The sequence below is a fragment of the Mobula hypostoma genome, chromosome 9, assembly GCF_963921235.1.
Source record: "Mobula hypostoma chromosome 9, sMobHyp1.1, whole genome shotgun sequence".
Classification (NCBI taxonomy): Eukaryota; Metazoa; Chordata; class Chondrichthyes; order Myliobatiformes; family Myliobatidae; genus Mobula; species Mobula hypostoma.
In genome coordinates, this window is record NC_086105.1 from 92,377,779 (window position 1) to 92,394,681 (window position 16,903).

A 16,903-nucleotide genomic window follows, 5' to 3' on the forward strand; every position below is an offset into this window, starting at 1 on the left:
AGTAAATTCCTGACAGCTGCAACACTTGGTCTGATTTCAAGATTTCTTGCATGAACAGGTAATGGATTACTTCCATTTAAAAAAATTGGTGCTGCAACCCTTTCTTGAAGATGGGCACTGAGTGCAGTCACAGAGAAATGGTTGTGCTGGCTACTTGCCATGATGCTGAATCAGTTTTGATAATAAGCTGATATCATCTGTGCTGATATTTGAATGGTGTGTCATGGCATACTTCATGTCAGATGTGGACAGTGTTGTGTTTTGTTTCCCTCACCTGCTGATCTGAGCTCTAACCAGATGCAAGCCAAGCCCCTACCACCACCTCTCCTTTGGGTGGATAAATTTGATTCTGATTCTAATTCTAATTTTATTATCACTGACATATGTTGTGAAATTTGTTTTGTGGCAGTAGTACAGAGCAATACATAAAAAAAACTAAGTTACAATAAGAAATCTATGAAACAGAATTAGTGCACAAAGAGCAAAATAGTGAGGTAATGTTCATGAACTGTTCAGAAATCTGAAGACGGAAGGGAAAAAACTGTTCCTAAAGTGTTGAATGTGTGCCTTCAGTCCCCTCTACCTCCCATATGGTAGTAATGTTCTGGGTGGAGGGAGTCTTTAATAAGGGATATTGTCTTTTGAAGATGTCGTCCACGATGGGGAGGCTAGTGCCCGTGATGGAGCTGGCTAAGTTTACAACCTTTGCAGTTTTTCTTTCTGTTCCTGTGCATTAACGCCTCTACACCAGATGGTGATGCAGCCAGTTGGAATACTCTCTGCGGTACATCAGAGATGTCCGTGTGTGACAGAACATTGATAGTGATTAGCAATACAAAATTGATTCACAAATTATATAGATAGTACAGATTAACCATCCCTCCTTGGACTGATTGAGGCTGAGGTTCCAATTGACTGTGACATTTCTCATAGGTCAGGCAGTTCATGTAAATGCACATTGTTGGCACGCTGCCTTTAAATCACAGATCTCTATCACACTTTTAAAACTTTCTCCTCTGGCTTTTTAAAAAAGAATTGTCTGAAAGCGGAAGTGGGTTTGCTGTCTTTTTTTTGCTAGGGGCTGCCTCCTTGATCATTCATATTGTGCTTAAGATATCATTTAGCCCATTTAGCAGAACTAGAATTAAAGTATTTGAGGCTGGGAGATCATGACTGGGGAAATGTGGTTCTTCAGGCCAAATGGTCTAAGCTTACTGTGTGCTCTCAAAGCATACTCAATTTGCAAAACTATCCTGAATTCTACTACTCACCTTAGAAATCATGGGCAAGAGGTTTGTAGGGCCCAGTGGAAATATTGCCTTTCATCCAGGAGGCTTTGAGCACTTGAGTTCTTCCTGTCTACGTGGCAATCTCCTGTTTACAGTAGTTGACTGATGTGACCAACAGAGCTAACAGTGTAATTAGTCTTGATATTGCCCAGAGAGAGGACACATATATTGTTTTAGTTATTGTGTTGTTGCGGAGGGTTTGTATTAATTCGGGAGGGGGGTGGGAACCATGGTGATGGGGCTAAGGATGCAGCGATTGGTAGACAAGTCAATGCATTGTGTAGTGAGGCTGAGGAAGAAATTGCAGTCAGTGGAATGAGTTGAAGTGTAACATGGAGGCAAAGTCAAAAAGGGTGAAGAATACAGGACTGAAGGTATTATTTGAATGTACACAGTATATGGAATAAGGTAGATGATCTGTGTGTACATCTCTGATTCGTGGTTGAAAGAAGGTCGTAATTGGGAGCTTAACATCCTAGGAGACACATTGTATTGAAAGGGCAGGCAGAGGGAGTGGAGTGCCTCTGGTTTTTTTTTATATATATATCAATCAAATCCTTAAGAGGTGACACAGGATTGGAAGATGTAGAGTCCTTGTGGGTAGAGTTAAGAACTGCAAGGTAAAAAGACCTTGATGGGAATTGTATAGAGACCTCTGAGTAGTAGCTAGGATGTGGGATGTAAGTTACAACGAGGATTAAAAAAAAGGCATGTGATAAGGGCAACGTTACGCTAGTCATGGTGGAGTTCAATTTGCTGGTAGACTGGGAAAATTGGGTTGGTGCAGGATACCACGAGGGAATTTGTAGAATGCTTACAAACTGGCTTTTTAGAGTAGCTTGTGCTTGAGCCCAGAGAAAGTGGCAATTTTGGTTTGGTGTTGTGTTAAGGCCAATTTATACTTGTGCGTCAAATCGATGCCGTAGGTACAGCGTAGCCGCGTACCCTGTGCCGTAGCGTGACGTACACTTCCCCAAGAATGTAACTACACGTCATGGCAATGCAGACCGCACAACTGTGATTGGTCCGCTTGGTAGCATCACATTTCCTCCTACGCTGCAATAGCTTCCCATTGGGTGACTGAAGGGCAGGGAAGGAACTCTGGCTGCAATGCTTTCCATGAAACTTTACAGACCTCCGAAATTATGGAGGAATCTGTGCTTGACGCCAGTTTGTAGCTAGCTGCTACAGCCTGTTGACTTCCATCTGAAGCTAAAACTGGAATGGTGATTGCCAGTCCCTGAGTATACTGTGCATACACTGATGCGAAATAAATGGTTGGAGACGATGAACCAAATTGTCAAATCTACCTGCCGCCATCCGAAAATATTTGAGATGCGTTTCCACGTCCATGTCTCTCAGTGGCCGGACAAGCACAGAAAATTCACCATCCTTCAGTTTCAGTTGCTATTGTTTGAAGTTTGAGTTTCTTCGTGTTGAAACTCAACACGAAGAAACTCAACACAGTGGCATAGAAACCCCATCGCCAACTAGCGTTTTGGCTGTGAATTGCAGAGCGACGCAGACACACCAACGCACAAGTATAAATGCTCACAGTGGTGTAGCCCACTTGCATAGGCTACAGCCATAAGTTAGCACGCACAAGTATAAATCAGCCTTAATGAACCAGATTTGATTAGGGAGCTTAAGGTAAATGAACTCTTGGGAGACAGTGATCATAATATGATAGAATGTGATAGAATTCACCCTGCAGTTTGAGAGGGAGGCAATAAAGTCAGATGTATCAGTTATACATTGGGGCAAAGGAATTTACAGAGACATGAGAGAGGAGCTGGCCAAAGTTGATTAGAAAGGGACACTAGCAGGGCTGACAGCAGAACAGCAATAGCTAGAGTTTCTGGGGGCAATTCAGAAGGCATAGGATTGATACGTACATCCCAAAGATGATGAAAAATGTGTAAAGGAGGATGAGGCAACCATAGCTGAAAAAGGAAGTCAAAGCATAAAAGCAAAAGAGAGTGCATATAATATAGCTAAAATTAGTGGGAAATTAGGGGATTGGGAAGCTTTTAAAAGCCAACAGAATGCAACTAAAAGCCATAATGAGAAAAGATGAAATATAAAGGTAAGATAACCAATAATATAAAAGAGGATACCAAGAATTTTTTCAGAGATATAGAGTAAAAGGCGAGAGTAGATATTACACCGCTGGAAAATGCTGCTGGAGAGATAGTAATGGTGGGTGGGGGGAGGGGAAAAGATGAACTTAAGTTTGCGTCAGTCTTCACTGTGAAAGACGCCAGCAGTATGCCAAAAACTCAAGAGGGCAGAAGTGAGTGTAGTTGCAATTGTAGTGAGTGTAGAAAGTGATCGGGTAGCTGAAGGTTGATAAGCTACCTGGGCCAGATGGACCACATCCTAATGTTCTGAAAGAGGTAGCTGCAGAGACTGTGGAAGCATTAATAATGATCTTTCAAGAATTATGAGGATCCTGAACGGTTCTGGAGATCAAAAAAATTGTAATTGTCACTCCACTCTTTAAGAAGGAAGGGAGGTGGAGGAAAATAAATTATAGGCCACTTGGCCTGAATTCAGTGTTGGGAAGATGTTGGAGTCCATGATTAACGATGAGGTTTCAGGGTACTTGGAGGCACATAATAAAGTAGGCCAAAGTCAGCTTGATTTTCTTAAGGGCAGATACGGCCTGACAAATTTATTGCAATGCTTTGAGGAAATAACAGGCAGGATAGACAAAGAGCCAGTGGATGATACTTTCAGAAGGACTTTGATAGGGTGCTACACATAAGGTTGCTTAACAAGATAAGAGCCTGTGGTATTACAGGAAGGATACTAACATGATAGAAGATTGGCTGACTGACAGGAGGCAAAGAGTGTAAATAAAGGGTTATATTCTGGGTGGCTGCCAGTGATTCATGGTGGTCCCCAGGGTTTGATATTTGGACCGTTTCTTTTTGTCATTTGGATGACAGAATTACTGTCCTTGTGACCAAGTTTGCAGATAGTTGGAGGGGCAGGGAGTGTTGAGGAAGCAGGGAGTTTTCAGAAGGACTTGGACAGATTGGGAGAATGGGCAAAGAGATGGCAGATGGAATATAGTGTTGGGAAGTGTATGGTCATGCACTTTGGTAGAAGGAATAAAGGCATAGACTATTTTCTAAATGGGGAGAAAATAAAAAAAAAACTGAGGTGCAAAGGAATTTAAGAGTCTTCGTGCAGGATTTCCTAAAGGCTAACTTGCAGGGTGAGTTGGTGGTAAATGTTAGTATTGATTTTGAGAAGACTAGAATATATGAGCAAGGATTTACTGCTGATCAGAACACATTGATCGGACCAAACTTAGGGCACAGGGGAGGTTCACAAGAATGATTCTGGGAATGAAAGGGTTAATGTACGAGCTTCATTTGACGGCTTTGGACCTGTACCTACTGGAGGTTAGAAGAATGAGGGGTGCTTTCATTGAAACCTATTGAAAGGCCTAGATGGACTGGATGTGGAGAGACTGTTTCCTATGATGGGGGAGTCTGGGATCAGAGGGCACATTCTCATAATAGAGGGGCATCCATTTAGGACAAAGATGAGGAATTCCTTTAGCCAGAGGGTGGTGAATCTGTGGAATTCATTGCCGTGGACAGCAATGGAGACCAAGTCTTTGAGGATTTTTAAAGCGCTCCACTGCTGTCCGTAGCAAAGAATAGGTTCTTGATTAGTTAGGGCAAAGGTTATGGGGAGAAGGCAGGAGAATGGGGTTGAGAGGAATAATACATCAGCCATGACGGAATGGTAGAGCAGACTCAATGGGCTGAATAGCCTACTCCTACTCCTGAGGTCTCATGGACTTATTACATTGGTGGTAACCTTCATATTTCTAGATGTTTGTAGGTAATTCAGGTTTTAGAATAGTTTAAGAGTGCAGCAATTACTGCTACCCTTCAATCAAAAGTGGTGACGCATCAGCATATAGGAGGAAGACTGAAAATCTGGCTGAGTGGTACCACATCAGTAACCTTAATGTCAGCAAGACCAAGGAGCTGATTATTGACTTCAGGAACAGAAAATGGATGTCTGTGAGCCAGTCCTTGTCAGGGGATCAGTCATGGAGAGGGTCAGCAACTTTACATTCTTTGGTGTTATCATTTCAGAGGACCTGTCCTGGGCATAAGAGCAATTAGAACAAAAGCACAGTAGGACCTCTATTTCCTTAGTTTGAAGATTTGATATGACATCTAAAACTTTGACAAACTTGCATAGGGGTATGATGGAGTGTATATTGACAGGCTGCATCGCAGCCTGTTATGGATACACCAATGCCCTTGAATGGAAAATCCTCCAAAAAGTAGTGGAAACAGCCCAGTCCATCATGGGTAAAGCCCTCCCCACCAATGCACCGTGTAGATATTCTCATTGTCACAGGGAAGCTGCATCCATCATCAGGGACTCCACCACCCAGGTCATGATCTTTCTGACGGCACCAGCAAGAAAAGGTACAGGAGTCTCAGGACTCACACCACCAGGTTCAGGAACAGTTATTACCCCTTCAACCATCAGGCTCTTGAACCAAAGGGGATAACTCCACTCAATTTCACTTGCCCCATAATTGAATGTTCCCATAATCTTTGGTCTCACTTTCAAAGATTCTTCATCTCACGTTCTTGATATTTATTGCTTTTGCTTTTTATTTTTATATTTGCACAGTTTGTCTTTTGCATACTGGTTGTATGCTTAGTTTGTGTGGTCTTCCATTGATTCCATTGTTTAATGAGTATGCCTGCAAGAAAATGAATCTAAGCTCACTGTTGCCAGGATTAAATGCCATCTGCCATTACTTAGCTCATCTTTAATAACATCCTATTGCCCAAGGATATCCAACACTATTATTTTTTGTGATAACACAGAAACAAAAATTGTTCCAAAAAATTGTGATAAATTCTCCCTTGAAGGGGCAGACTTCGCAATATGTATATATAAAAAAAAATCAGACATTGAGCTCAAAATGGTTTTTATAATATGGGAAAATGTCTAGAACTGATAACCTGTAGCTAAGTAATATCAGGCCATTATTATATTACACAGGTGTTTCTATGTGCTATCACTTTAGTCGGACAAAAATGTTTCCTGTCAGGTGCTGATGACTGAAGTAGATGACTCATGGGGATAAGCATTAAAGAACAATAATAGTTATACACAGTGAATAATGCAGTACTGAGGATAGATTGTGAGAAAGGAGTGTATTTTTCTTTTGTATTATTGCAAATTGCATACAATACAAAATAAAAAAAAAAGGGCTGGGCATGGTGGAATGAAATACAACTATTCAGTTTTTTGCTTGGTAATTCATAACAGTAACCGTCAGACAGAATTTCTGCCCCTATAGTATGTTCGGTCACTTAGTGAGATCATATTATATAAAATCTGCACCTTAATTCGATAAGATTTAAATACCATTATCTAAAGACTATCAATCTCAGTTTTGACTTTTGCAATTGCTTTCCAACTAAGTTTTTTGGAGGAAATTTCAGATACGTTTTCTGTTGTGCATGATGAAAACGTTTTCTAAAATCATTCCAAACAGCTTACCTCTAATCTTTTGGGGTAGGCTTCCTGATTTATAGATTCAGTAGCCAGAGAAAGTATCTCATCCAGATCATCTTTTAATCTTGTATTCATACGATAGAAAACTTAATTAGTGCAACTAAGTAACTTAAACAACGTCATCCATAAATCATTCTAGCATGTAAAGGAAGAGGCCAACTAATTGCTGTTTTTTGCAAATAATATGCTTCTATTGTCAATTTTGTCATCCGAATAAGTTTGGTTTATTCACTAAGCTTTCTGTAATACTATTTTAGAAAAAAACTCATGAGATTTAACTACAGCTTGACTGGTTCTCTTAGGAAGCTCTATTGCATTCCCAAAATAATGCAAAGCCACTTAACATAGTCTCTGCCAATTGCTGCAACCTTCTATGGTGCTCAGTCCTGATGGCATTCAAATTCTTTAGGGAGTGTGCAGCAACAAATGGTTTCATCCCATTTCTTTTTGAGCACTATTTGTGTACTGTATGTCAAATTAATTATTTTTTACTTTGTCAAATGCAGAGCAGCACAGCAACAGACTCTTCACCACACAATGAGCGTACTCAGCGTGCTGTTGAACTGAATTAATTCTCTTCTACCTGTGCATGATCCATATCCCTCCATTCCCTGTATATTCATGTGTCTATCAAAACAGCCTCCTAAATGCCACTATAGTTTTAGCTTGCCTCATTCCCCCCAGGAGCCTAGTCCAGGCCACTTGTCTCCCTTTGTGTGTGTGTGTTTGTGTGTGTGTGTTTTTTCTGTGTGTGTGTGTGTCTGTCTCTTCAAAGAGAAACTTCCTGTGCCATCTCCGTTTAAAATGTTCCCCTTTCCCTTTAAATGCACGTCCTCTAGTACTTGACATCTCTGTCCTGAGAAAAAGATTCTGATGATCTATGCGATCTATGCCCCTTATCGTACCAGCTTCTATCAGGTCTCCCCTTGTCCACTGCTCCAGAGAAAACAACACAAGTTTGTCCAAATCTTCCTTTATGGTTTATATTCTCTAATCCAGGCAGCAATCTGGTAAGCATTTTCTGTGCCCTTTCCAGTGCCTCTGCAACCTTCCTGAAATGGAGCATCCAGAACTGCAGCCAATAGTGAGTGTGTTTACCATGATTTTCTTAGTTTTACACTCAATGCCCCAACTAATGAAGGCAAACATGTCAAGTGCTGACTTTACCATTCTATCTATTTGCGTGGTCATTTGTAGATTCTTATGCACATGCTATTAACAGCTATAACATGCTATAACACTCTGCTATTAGCAGCATGCTTTCCCCTTACATTGAACCTCTCAAATTGTAAAATCTCTCACTTGCCTGGATTAAACTTTATCTGACACTTTTCTGCCCATATATTTTTAACAGTTCTGTACCCATGTATCCACTAATCTTTTCCTCTTTTATCCCCTTCACCTCCTTCTAGGACAAAGTGGCATATTATCTTTCAGTGTTTTCCAACATGTCTTCACTGTGACCACAGATTGAAGCTTCAACAAAAATGCGCTGCTGCAAGTTTTATTTTGGTATCTCCAAAACCTCACTTGAAAGGCATGCAAATAGGGACCCAAACAGAGCTGGCCATTTCAGCCGTACATCATCTACCTGTGATTTTTGGTTCATTTTTTCTCTCTCCTTTAACACAGCCTGACCTTCGGGGGATTATGCAACATTAATATTTTGTATTATTGTTGTCTAACCGCCCCACTCCCCTTTAACCCATTAACTTCTACAACTTGCCCAGGCTTGATCCGTCACTGATGTTCCGAATGCTTTATCCATCCATTTCAGGTTTCTCTTTCTGTCGATGCTGAACAAGCCACTGAACGAGTGTTTCCAGCATTTTATGTTTTTAATTCAGCTTTCCAGCATCTGCAGTTTTTCTTGATTTTCATTGGGCACAGACTAAGTTTTCAGTAAGACTGCAGCTTGTAGGGTAATAAAAGTGGCGTATGATATATGACCCTTCATCCCACCCTGTTTATGCCAGCCACTAAGTACCAATGTATACCAATACCATGTACCGTTACCTGGTCCATAACCTTCTATGATTCAAGTACCCATATAGATTATAACCCATTATTTATTGCAAGAGCTCTGCCTCCATTATCTTCTCAGGCAGTGCATCCCAACAACTCCTTCCATGAAAAATCTCTTGTATCCACTCTAAATGTTTTGCACCTTTCCTTAAATCTATGCCTTCAGGTAAAACATAAAAGATGATTTTATGTTTACTACTGTCTATTCTGTCTAAGAAATAAATCCAGTTTCTCCCCATCTCTCATAGTTGGGAGGCTGTGTCCTTGGCACCATTTTGGTGAATCTCCTCTGCATCCTCTCTAGTGCAATTATATCCTTGCTATGTTGTGGTAACTGGATACTATATTCTAGATGTGAATTCCCCAGTGATACATACTGTATCATAAACATGCCTGCTCTTCTATTCTATGCCAGGTTTCAGGTGGCTGGCCTTCTGAATGCTCATCCGCTAACCTGATTACCTGTTCTGGCACCTCTGGAGATCTTTGGACATGTACACTAAGATTCCCCGTCTCTCAATACTCTTTAGAACCCTACTATTCATTGCAATGCCCTACCATGATTTTGCCTGCTAAAATGTGGTTGGAGATAGTGACCACAGCTCCCTGTCCTCCAGCATACCTTTAGACCAGGATAGGAGCAGACAGGATGTGAAGTGTTTAATGTGGGAATGGCTAATTATGATGCTATTAGGCAGGAACTTGGAGGCATAAAGTGGAGACGCAATGAAGGAAGCCTTAAACACTGAAAGAAATGGAGGAACTACGTTGCTGCCGGAAATGCCAGTGGTGTAACAGGCACAAGTTATCAGCATATGGATGATAGAAGAATGAAGAACTCTGTGGGAGGGAATGGTAAGATTGTTCTTGGAGTAGGTTAAAAGGTTGGCACAACATTATGGGGTGCAGGGCCTGTATGGTGCCATACTGTTCTGTGTAGTAATACGCATCACTTTGCTCTTATCAGGATAAAATGCTGATGGAATTAGTACTGAAGGAAGAGAGATTGTGAAAGAAGCCAACGATATTGACCTTAGATGTTGCAACGTTCATCTAGATCAGTGGTTCCCAAAGTAGGCACTATCACACACTTGGGAGTTTGTAAGGGGGTGATAAAGATAGCTGGGGTGGTGGGCGGGGGTTACTTGGTACAGGCGACGGATTACTGGCTTAATTTAAGAAATGAATTATTACTATAGCAATTGTTCCTCAGTGCCTTGTAATTGATTACAATGATCACATAATCACCGTCTCTTGCTTAGCACACTGTTCTCTTAGACTTTGCTTTTCAACATCTATAAACACACTTGAAGCAATGTGACATTTCTGTATTTGGCATATTAAAAATCTGGACTGATTTCTGGGCCCAATCCATGAATTATTGCCTTTCACTACTAAGGTCAAGTCAAGTTGCTTTTTATTGTCGTTTCGACCATAAACTGCTGGTACAGTACACAGTAAAAACGAAACAATGTTCCTCCAGGACCATGGTGCTACATGAAACAACACAAAACTACACTAGACTAAGTGAGACAACACAAGGCTACACTAGACTATGCAAGACAACACAAAATCTACACTAGACTACAGACCTACACAGGACTATATAAAGTGCACAAAATAGTGCAGGGCAGTACAATAAATAATAAACAAGACAATGGGCACAGTAGAGGACAAATTTACAATATAATAATAAATGATGTAGGTGCCAGTCTAGTCTCTGGGTATTGAGGAGTCTGATGGCTTGGGGGAAGAAACTGTTACACAGTGGCCGTGAGATTCCAAATGCTTCGGTACCTTTTGCCAGATGGCAGATAGGATAAGGTAAAACTTCATTTATCCCGTAAGAAATTATTGTGGCAAGGTTGCTCACTCAGAAATATATACTTTTAAAATTTTAAATGTAAGTGTTGATGTACAAATAAAAACCAAAATGTGCATTGAACAGTAATAGTGCAAAATACAGATGTGCAATAAAACTATGTACTTGAGGAGGAGTGGTAGCAATTATAGCGAGAGGGAGAAAGGATCTCCCGTGGCGCTCAGTGGTGGACCCTGGTGGAATCTGTCTGTTACTAAAGGTGGTCCTCTGTTTGTCCAGTATGTCATAGAGGAGATGAGGGGGATTGCCCATAGCTTCTGCAACATCCTCCTCTCAGACACAACCACCAGGGAATCTAGTTCTACACCCAGAACAGAACCAGCCTTCCTGACGAACTTGTCAATCTTGGCGTCAGCTGCTCTCACCCTGCAGCCCCAGCATACTACCGCATAGAATAGAATGCTGGCCACCACTAAGTCTTAGAACATCTGCAGAATAGTACTGCAGATGTTAAATGACCGGAGCCTCCTCAGGAAGTACAGTTGTCTCTGTTCTTGTATAGAATCCCTGTATTTTTAGTCCAGTTTATTGTCCTGGTGAGTTCCCAGGTTTTTGTGTCTCGGACAACTTCCACATCCGTTCCCTTGATGGAGGTGGGAATGCAGGGTGTTTTCACCTTCCTGAAGTCCACCACCAATGTCTTTGTCTTAGTGATAGAAACCATAGAAACTACAGCACAGAAACAGGCCTTTTGGCCCTTCTTGGCTGTGCCAAACCATTTTCTGCCTAGTCCCACTGACCTGCACACGGACCATATCCCTCCATACACCTCCCATCCATGTGTCTGTCCAATTTATTCTTAAATGTTAAAAAAGAACCCGCATTTACCACCTCGTCTGGCAGCTCATTCCATACTCCCACCACTCTCTGTGTGAAGAAGCCCCCCCCTAATGTTCCCTTTAAACTTTTCCCCCCTCACCCTTAACCCATGTCCTCTGGTTTTTTTCTCCCCTTGCCTCAGTGGAAAAAGCCTGCTTGCATTCACTCTATCTATACCCATCATAATTTTATATACCTCTATCAAATCTCCCCTCATTCTTCTACGCTCCAGGGAATAAAGTCCTAACCTCGTCAACCTTTCTCTGTAACTGAGTTTCTCAAGTCCCGGCAACATCCTTGTAAACCTTCTCTGCACTCTTTCAACCTTATTTATATCCTTCCTGTAATTTGATGACCAAAACTGAACACAATACTCCAGATTCGGCCTCACCAATGCCTTATACAACCTCATCATAACATTTCAGCTCTTACACTCAATACTTTGATTAATAAAGGCCAATGTACCAAAAGCTCTCTTTACGACCCTATCTACCTGTGACGCCACTTTTAGGGAATTTTGTATCTGTATTCCCAGATCCCTCTGTTCCTCAGTGCCTTACCATTAACCCTGTATGTTCTACGTTGGTTTGTCCTTCCAACGTGCAATACCTCACACTTGTCAGTATTAAACTCCATCTGTCATTTTTCAGCCCATTTTTCCAGCTGGTCCAAGTCCCTCTGCAGGCTCTGAAAACCTTCCTCACTGTCTACTACACCTCCAATCTTTGTATCATCATGATGTTGAGTTGCAGGTGATTCAGCCCACACCACTCAACAAAGTTGTCCACCACTCTTCTGTACTCAGCCTCTTGACCCCGGCTGATACAGACCACAACTGCCAAATTGTCTGAAAACTTCTGCAGGTGGCAGGACTCAGAGTTGTATCTGAAGTCCCAGGTGTAGATGGTGAACAGGAAGGGGGACAGGACAGTCCCCTGAGGTGCCCCTGTGCTGCTAAGCACAGTATCTGATACACAGCTCTGCCATCTCACATTTTGTGGCCGTCTGGACACACAGTCTGTAATCTAGGACACTAGTGGGGCATCCACCTGCAAATCCATGAGCTTATCCCTGAGTAAAGCAGGTTGTATGGTGTTAAAAGCACTGGAGAAATCAAAGAACATGATTCTCACAGTGATGCTTGGCTTATTCAGATGGGTGTAAGCCCGTTGAAGCAGGAAGATAATGGCATCCTCGACTCCAATGCGTGGATGGTAAGCAAACTGCAGGGGCTCCAGTGATGGATTTACGATGGTCCGGAGGTGTGTCAGGACCAGTCTTTCTAATGATTTCAGAACACACAAGGTCAGTGCCACTGATCTGTAGTCACTGGACGTGGTGGGACTTGTCTTCTTGGGTACTGGAACGAGGCAGGATGTTTTTCCATAGCACAGGGACCCTCTCTAGGCTGAGGCTCAGATTAAAGATGTATTGAAAGACTGCACCCAGCTGAGTAACATACACCTTGAGTACGCCTGGGCTGATGTGTCTGGGCCCATAGCCATGTCTGGGTAAAACCTGCTCAGTAGTGACAGTCCATGTGTCTGAGGTCGTTGGCTCTCCAGTGTCCTTTGAGAGAGGGTGAGGGGTGAGAGAGGAGGAGCTGGTGGGTGGATGGGTTGTAGAGGGGTTAACAGAAGCCTCTTCATCAAACTTGTTGGAAAAACCTGTTCAACTTCTTGGCCCTGACCTGGTCCCCTTCAATCACCTGGTCTCTGGCCTTTTTGTACCGCGATTGTTTACATACCACTCCACATATCCTTCTTTTGTTTTGCTGTAGTTTCCTCTCCAGCTTCCTCTTGCAGCAGTCCTTGTCCAGGATGATCTTCCTCAGTTCCCTGGGAACCAGCCTCATCACCACACTATCTCCATTTCTGACTGCCCTCTTCTCCCTGTGCGGTATGGCTTTGCTGTCTTTGGTGAACCAAGGTTTATTTGGGAAACAGTGTACAGTCTTGGTTGGAGCAGTATTATCCATACAGAAGTTGATGTACCCTGTAATGCAGTCAGCCCATCAATGTCCTCTCCATGTGGCCTACAGAGCATGTCCCAGTCAAACCCTTGAAAGCAGCCTTGCTTTGGCCTCCTGTGACCATTTCCTAACAGACTTCTTGATCACAGGTTGCTGCTGGACTGCATATGCTTGTACAGGGGCTGAAAGTACACCAGGTAATGATCTGATCTGCTGGGCGGTGCAGATAGGAGTTAAGGGCTATGCACTATATGCATCCTTAATATTTGCATATAGCAGATCCATTGTCTTATTTCCATTGGTTTAACAGTCCATGAACTGTGTGAAAGTGGGAAAGTCAAATCCGAGCTGACATGGTTGAAATCTCGATAGAGTTGTGAAAGCATTTGAGACTCGCGGTGACAGAGTGAATGATGTCACACGCCAGCAATGCATTAGCTGAGGGAGGGAAGTAAACCCCATGGGCAATGGCATACTGTGGTAGTGTTAGCTAGTACAATTCCCATACTCTACACATTCTTTTTACGTTATTTGTCAGTGATCTAGATGATGGAATTAATGACTTTGTTGTAAAGTTTATAGACGATACAAGGATAGGTGGAGGGGCAGGTAGTTTTGAGGAAATAGAGAGGCTACAGATGGACAGATTAGGAGAATGGGTAAATAAGTGGAAGTTGGAATGTAGTGTCAGGAAGTGTATGGTGATACACTTTAGTTGAAGAAATGAAAGGGTTGACGATTTTCTAAATGGAGAGAAAACACAAATATCTGGGGGGCCAAGGGGTTTGTGAGTCCTTATATAAGACTCCCTAAAGATTAATTTGCAGGTTGAATATGTGTTGAGGAAGGCGAATGTGATGTTAACATTCATTGCAAAAGAATTGGAATATAAAAGCAAGGAAGTAATACTGACTTTATAAAGCACTGGTGAGGCCTCACTTGTGAGAAATCTTGGGCCTCTTATCTTAGAAAGAATGTACTGAAACTGGAGAGTATTCAAAGGAGCTTCACCAAAATTATTCCAGGATTGAACAGCTTGTCATAAAGAGTGTTTGATGGCTCTGCGCCTGTATTCACTGGAATTCAGGAGAATGAGGAGTGACCTAATTGAAACCTATCGAATGGTGAGAGAGTGGATGTAGAGAGGGTGTTTCCTATGATGGGAGTGTCTAAGACAAGAGCACACAGCCTCAGAATAGAGGGGCATCCTTTTGGAATGGTGATGAGCAAGAATTTCTTTAGCCAGAGATTAAGTAATGAATTTGTGTAATTCATTGCCACAGGCAGCTGTGGAGGCCAAGTCTTTATCAACCTCTAACTTAAAAGTATATAGATTTTTGATTGGTCAGGGCATAAAGGGATATGGGGGGAAGGCAGGAGATTGGGGCTGTGAGGAAGACTGAATCAGCCATGATGAAATGGCAGAAAAGACTCAATGGGCCAAATGGCCTGATTCTGCTCCTATATTTTGTGGTCTTGATGCAATTCCTCTGAATTAGAGTATGACATTTAACAGGGTAAAGTTCAAAATCTGCCCTTTCAAATGGTTATGACTGCATTTCTCTAGTCCACAGCCCAACTGAGATATCGTTGTTCATCCATCGTCGTCGATAAAGACCTCGACACCATTAATGATGATGATGTCGAGACTAGCGCATGATTTGGATTTAATTGAGGGAGCGTTGTGCAGCGTCAGTCTCACTCTCTCTTCCCAATTCCCATCTGGATCCAGTGGCAAGACGAGTCGAGACAGCTGGAGATGGGACTAGGCACGGTGGATGACCAGGACGTCTTCTGTGCCTTTTCATGCTCTACATGTTCCGCGACGCTTGCAGAGTCAGCCTTCTTGACAGTTGGACCTTCCATTGGTCTCATCCGCTCAATCTGCCGGAGTCTGTCTTCACATGCTGGGATAGACAACTCCCTATCTCATTGAGGGTTTGAGACCCGTTGGCTACCCTCACCTGGTTTAGCCGGCTTATCGAGGCCGTTGCCCGGGGTGTGGCTGCTGTCGCATACAAACAGCTACGGGGAGCCACAGGTGAGAGCTGAGTGCCAGGTGAGGACCAAAGGTAGACAAACTGCCTGAAAAGGACGTGACATGTCCCCCCACCAGAGGTGCTACCCCTCCCTGACACCCCATACACCTCACTGCCCCACTTAATGTACTTTCAGGCAGAGAGTCAGATTTGTGCTTGAGCTATTATGATGCCATAACTTTCCTCTTTATTGATTGCAGTGCTTGAGGTTGGATTGAAACAGTATGCGATTGACAGTGATTGTTAATCTATAACGAAAATGGCAGAAGACCAAACAAATAGGAAATGTAGACAGTATAGTATAGTATGGAGTATCTAAAATGTGGAAATGTACCAGCACCAAACAAACAGTAGCCAATGTGTCTGTTGTGTAAAAATGTTTTTTCAAGTAAGGCAATGAAACCGTCCGGGTTCCTTTTCTTGCCGGCATTCACAGTAAATACAAGAAACGCAATAGAATCAATGAAAGACCACACCCAGCAGGATGGACAATCAATGTGCAAAAGACAAACTGCAAATACAAAAAGAAAAACAAATAATAATATATAAATATCGAGAACATGAGATGGACAGTCCTTGAAAGTGAGTCCATAGCTTGTGGGAACAATTCAGTGATGGATTGAGTGAAGTTATCCCCACTGGTTCAAGAACCTGATGAGTGAGGGGTAATAACTGTTTTTGAAGCTGATCGTGTGGATCCTGAGGCTCGTGTGTCGCCTTGGTGATAGCAACAGTGAGAAGAGAGCATGGCCTAGATGTTGGGTGTCTTTGATGGATGCTGCTGTCCTGCGACAGCAATCCATGTTGATGTGCTCAGTAGTGGGGAGGGCTCTACCCTTGATGGACTGGGCCATATCCACTGCTTTTGTAGGCTTTTCCATTCAAGGGCATTGGTGTTTCCATACCTGGTCGTGATGCAACCAGTCAATGTACCCTCGACCGGAATCTGTAGAAGTTTGTCAAAAGTTTTACATGACATGCCAAATCTTCACAAACTTCTACAAAAGTAGAGGTGCTACTGTGCTTTCTTCATAATGACACTTGGCTGCTGGACCTGGACAGATGCTCTGAAATGGTAACACAGCGGAATTTAAAGTTGCTGATCCTCTCCACCACTGATCCCCTGATGAGGAGAGGCTCACGGACCTCCGGTTTCCTCTTCCAGAACTCAGTAATCAGCTCCTTAATCTTGCTGATATGGAGAGGTTGTTATTGTGGTGGTGGTGTCACCACGCAGCCAGATTTTCAATCTCCTTCCTATATGCTGATTTCCTGTGTGTTGGTCAGTGATGTTGTCAACCAATTT

At 42.6% G+C, this 16,903-nt stretch overlaps 1 protein-coding gene across 6 annotated transcripts in view; it reads left to right on the forward strand.

Annotated features, from left to right (window-relative positions):
* Window positions 1–16,903, forward strand: part of LOC134351859 (dual specificity mitogen-activated protein kinase kinase 6-like) — a 205,271-nt gene that overhangs the window by 99,145 nt on the left and 89,223 nt on the right. Inside the window, exon 1 of one of the 6 annotated variants that reach the window (XM_063058682.1) lies at window positions 9,616–9,740. The exons of the other annotated variants lie outside the window; for them this stretch is intronic. Within the exon in view, the coding sequence (XP_062914752.1) occupies window positions 9,701–9,740 (40 nt within the window). The 5' untranslated portion in view covers window positions 9,616–9,700. Of the gene's footprint in view, window positions 1–9,615; window positions 9,741–16,903 lie in introns of those variants that run through there. 6 annotated transcript variants of the gene reach the window in all.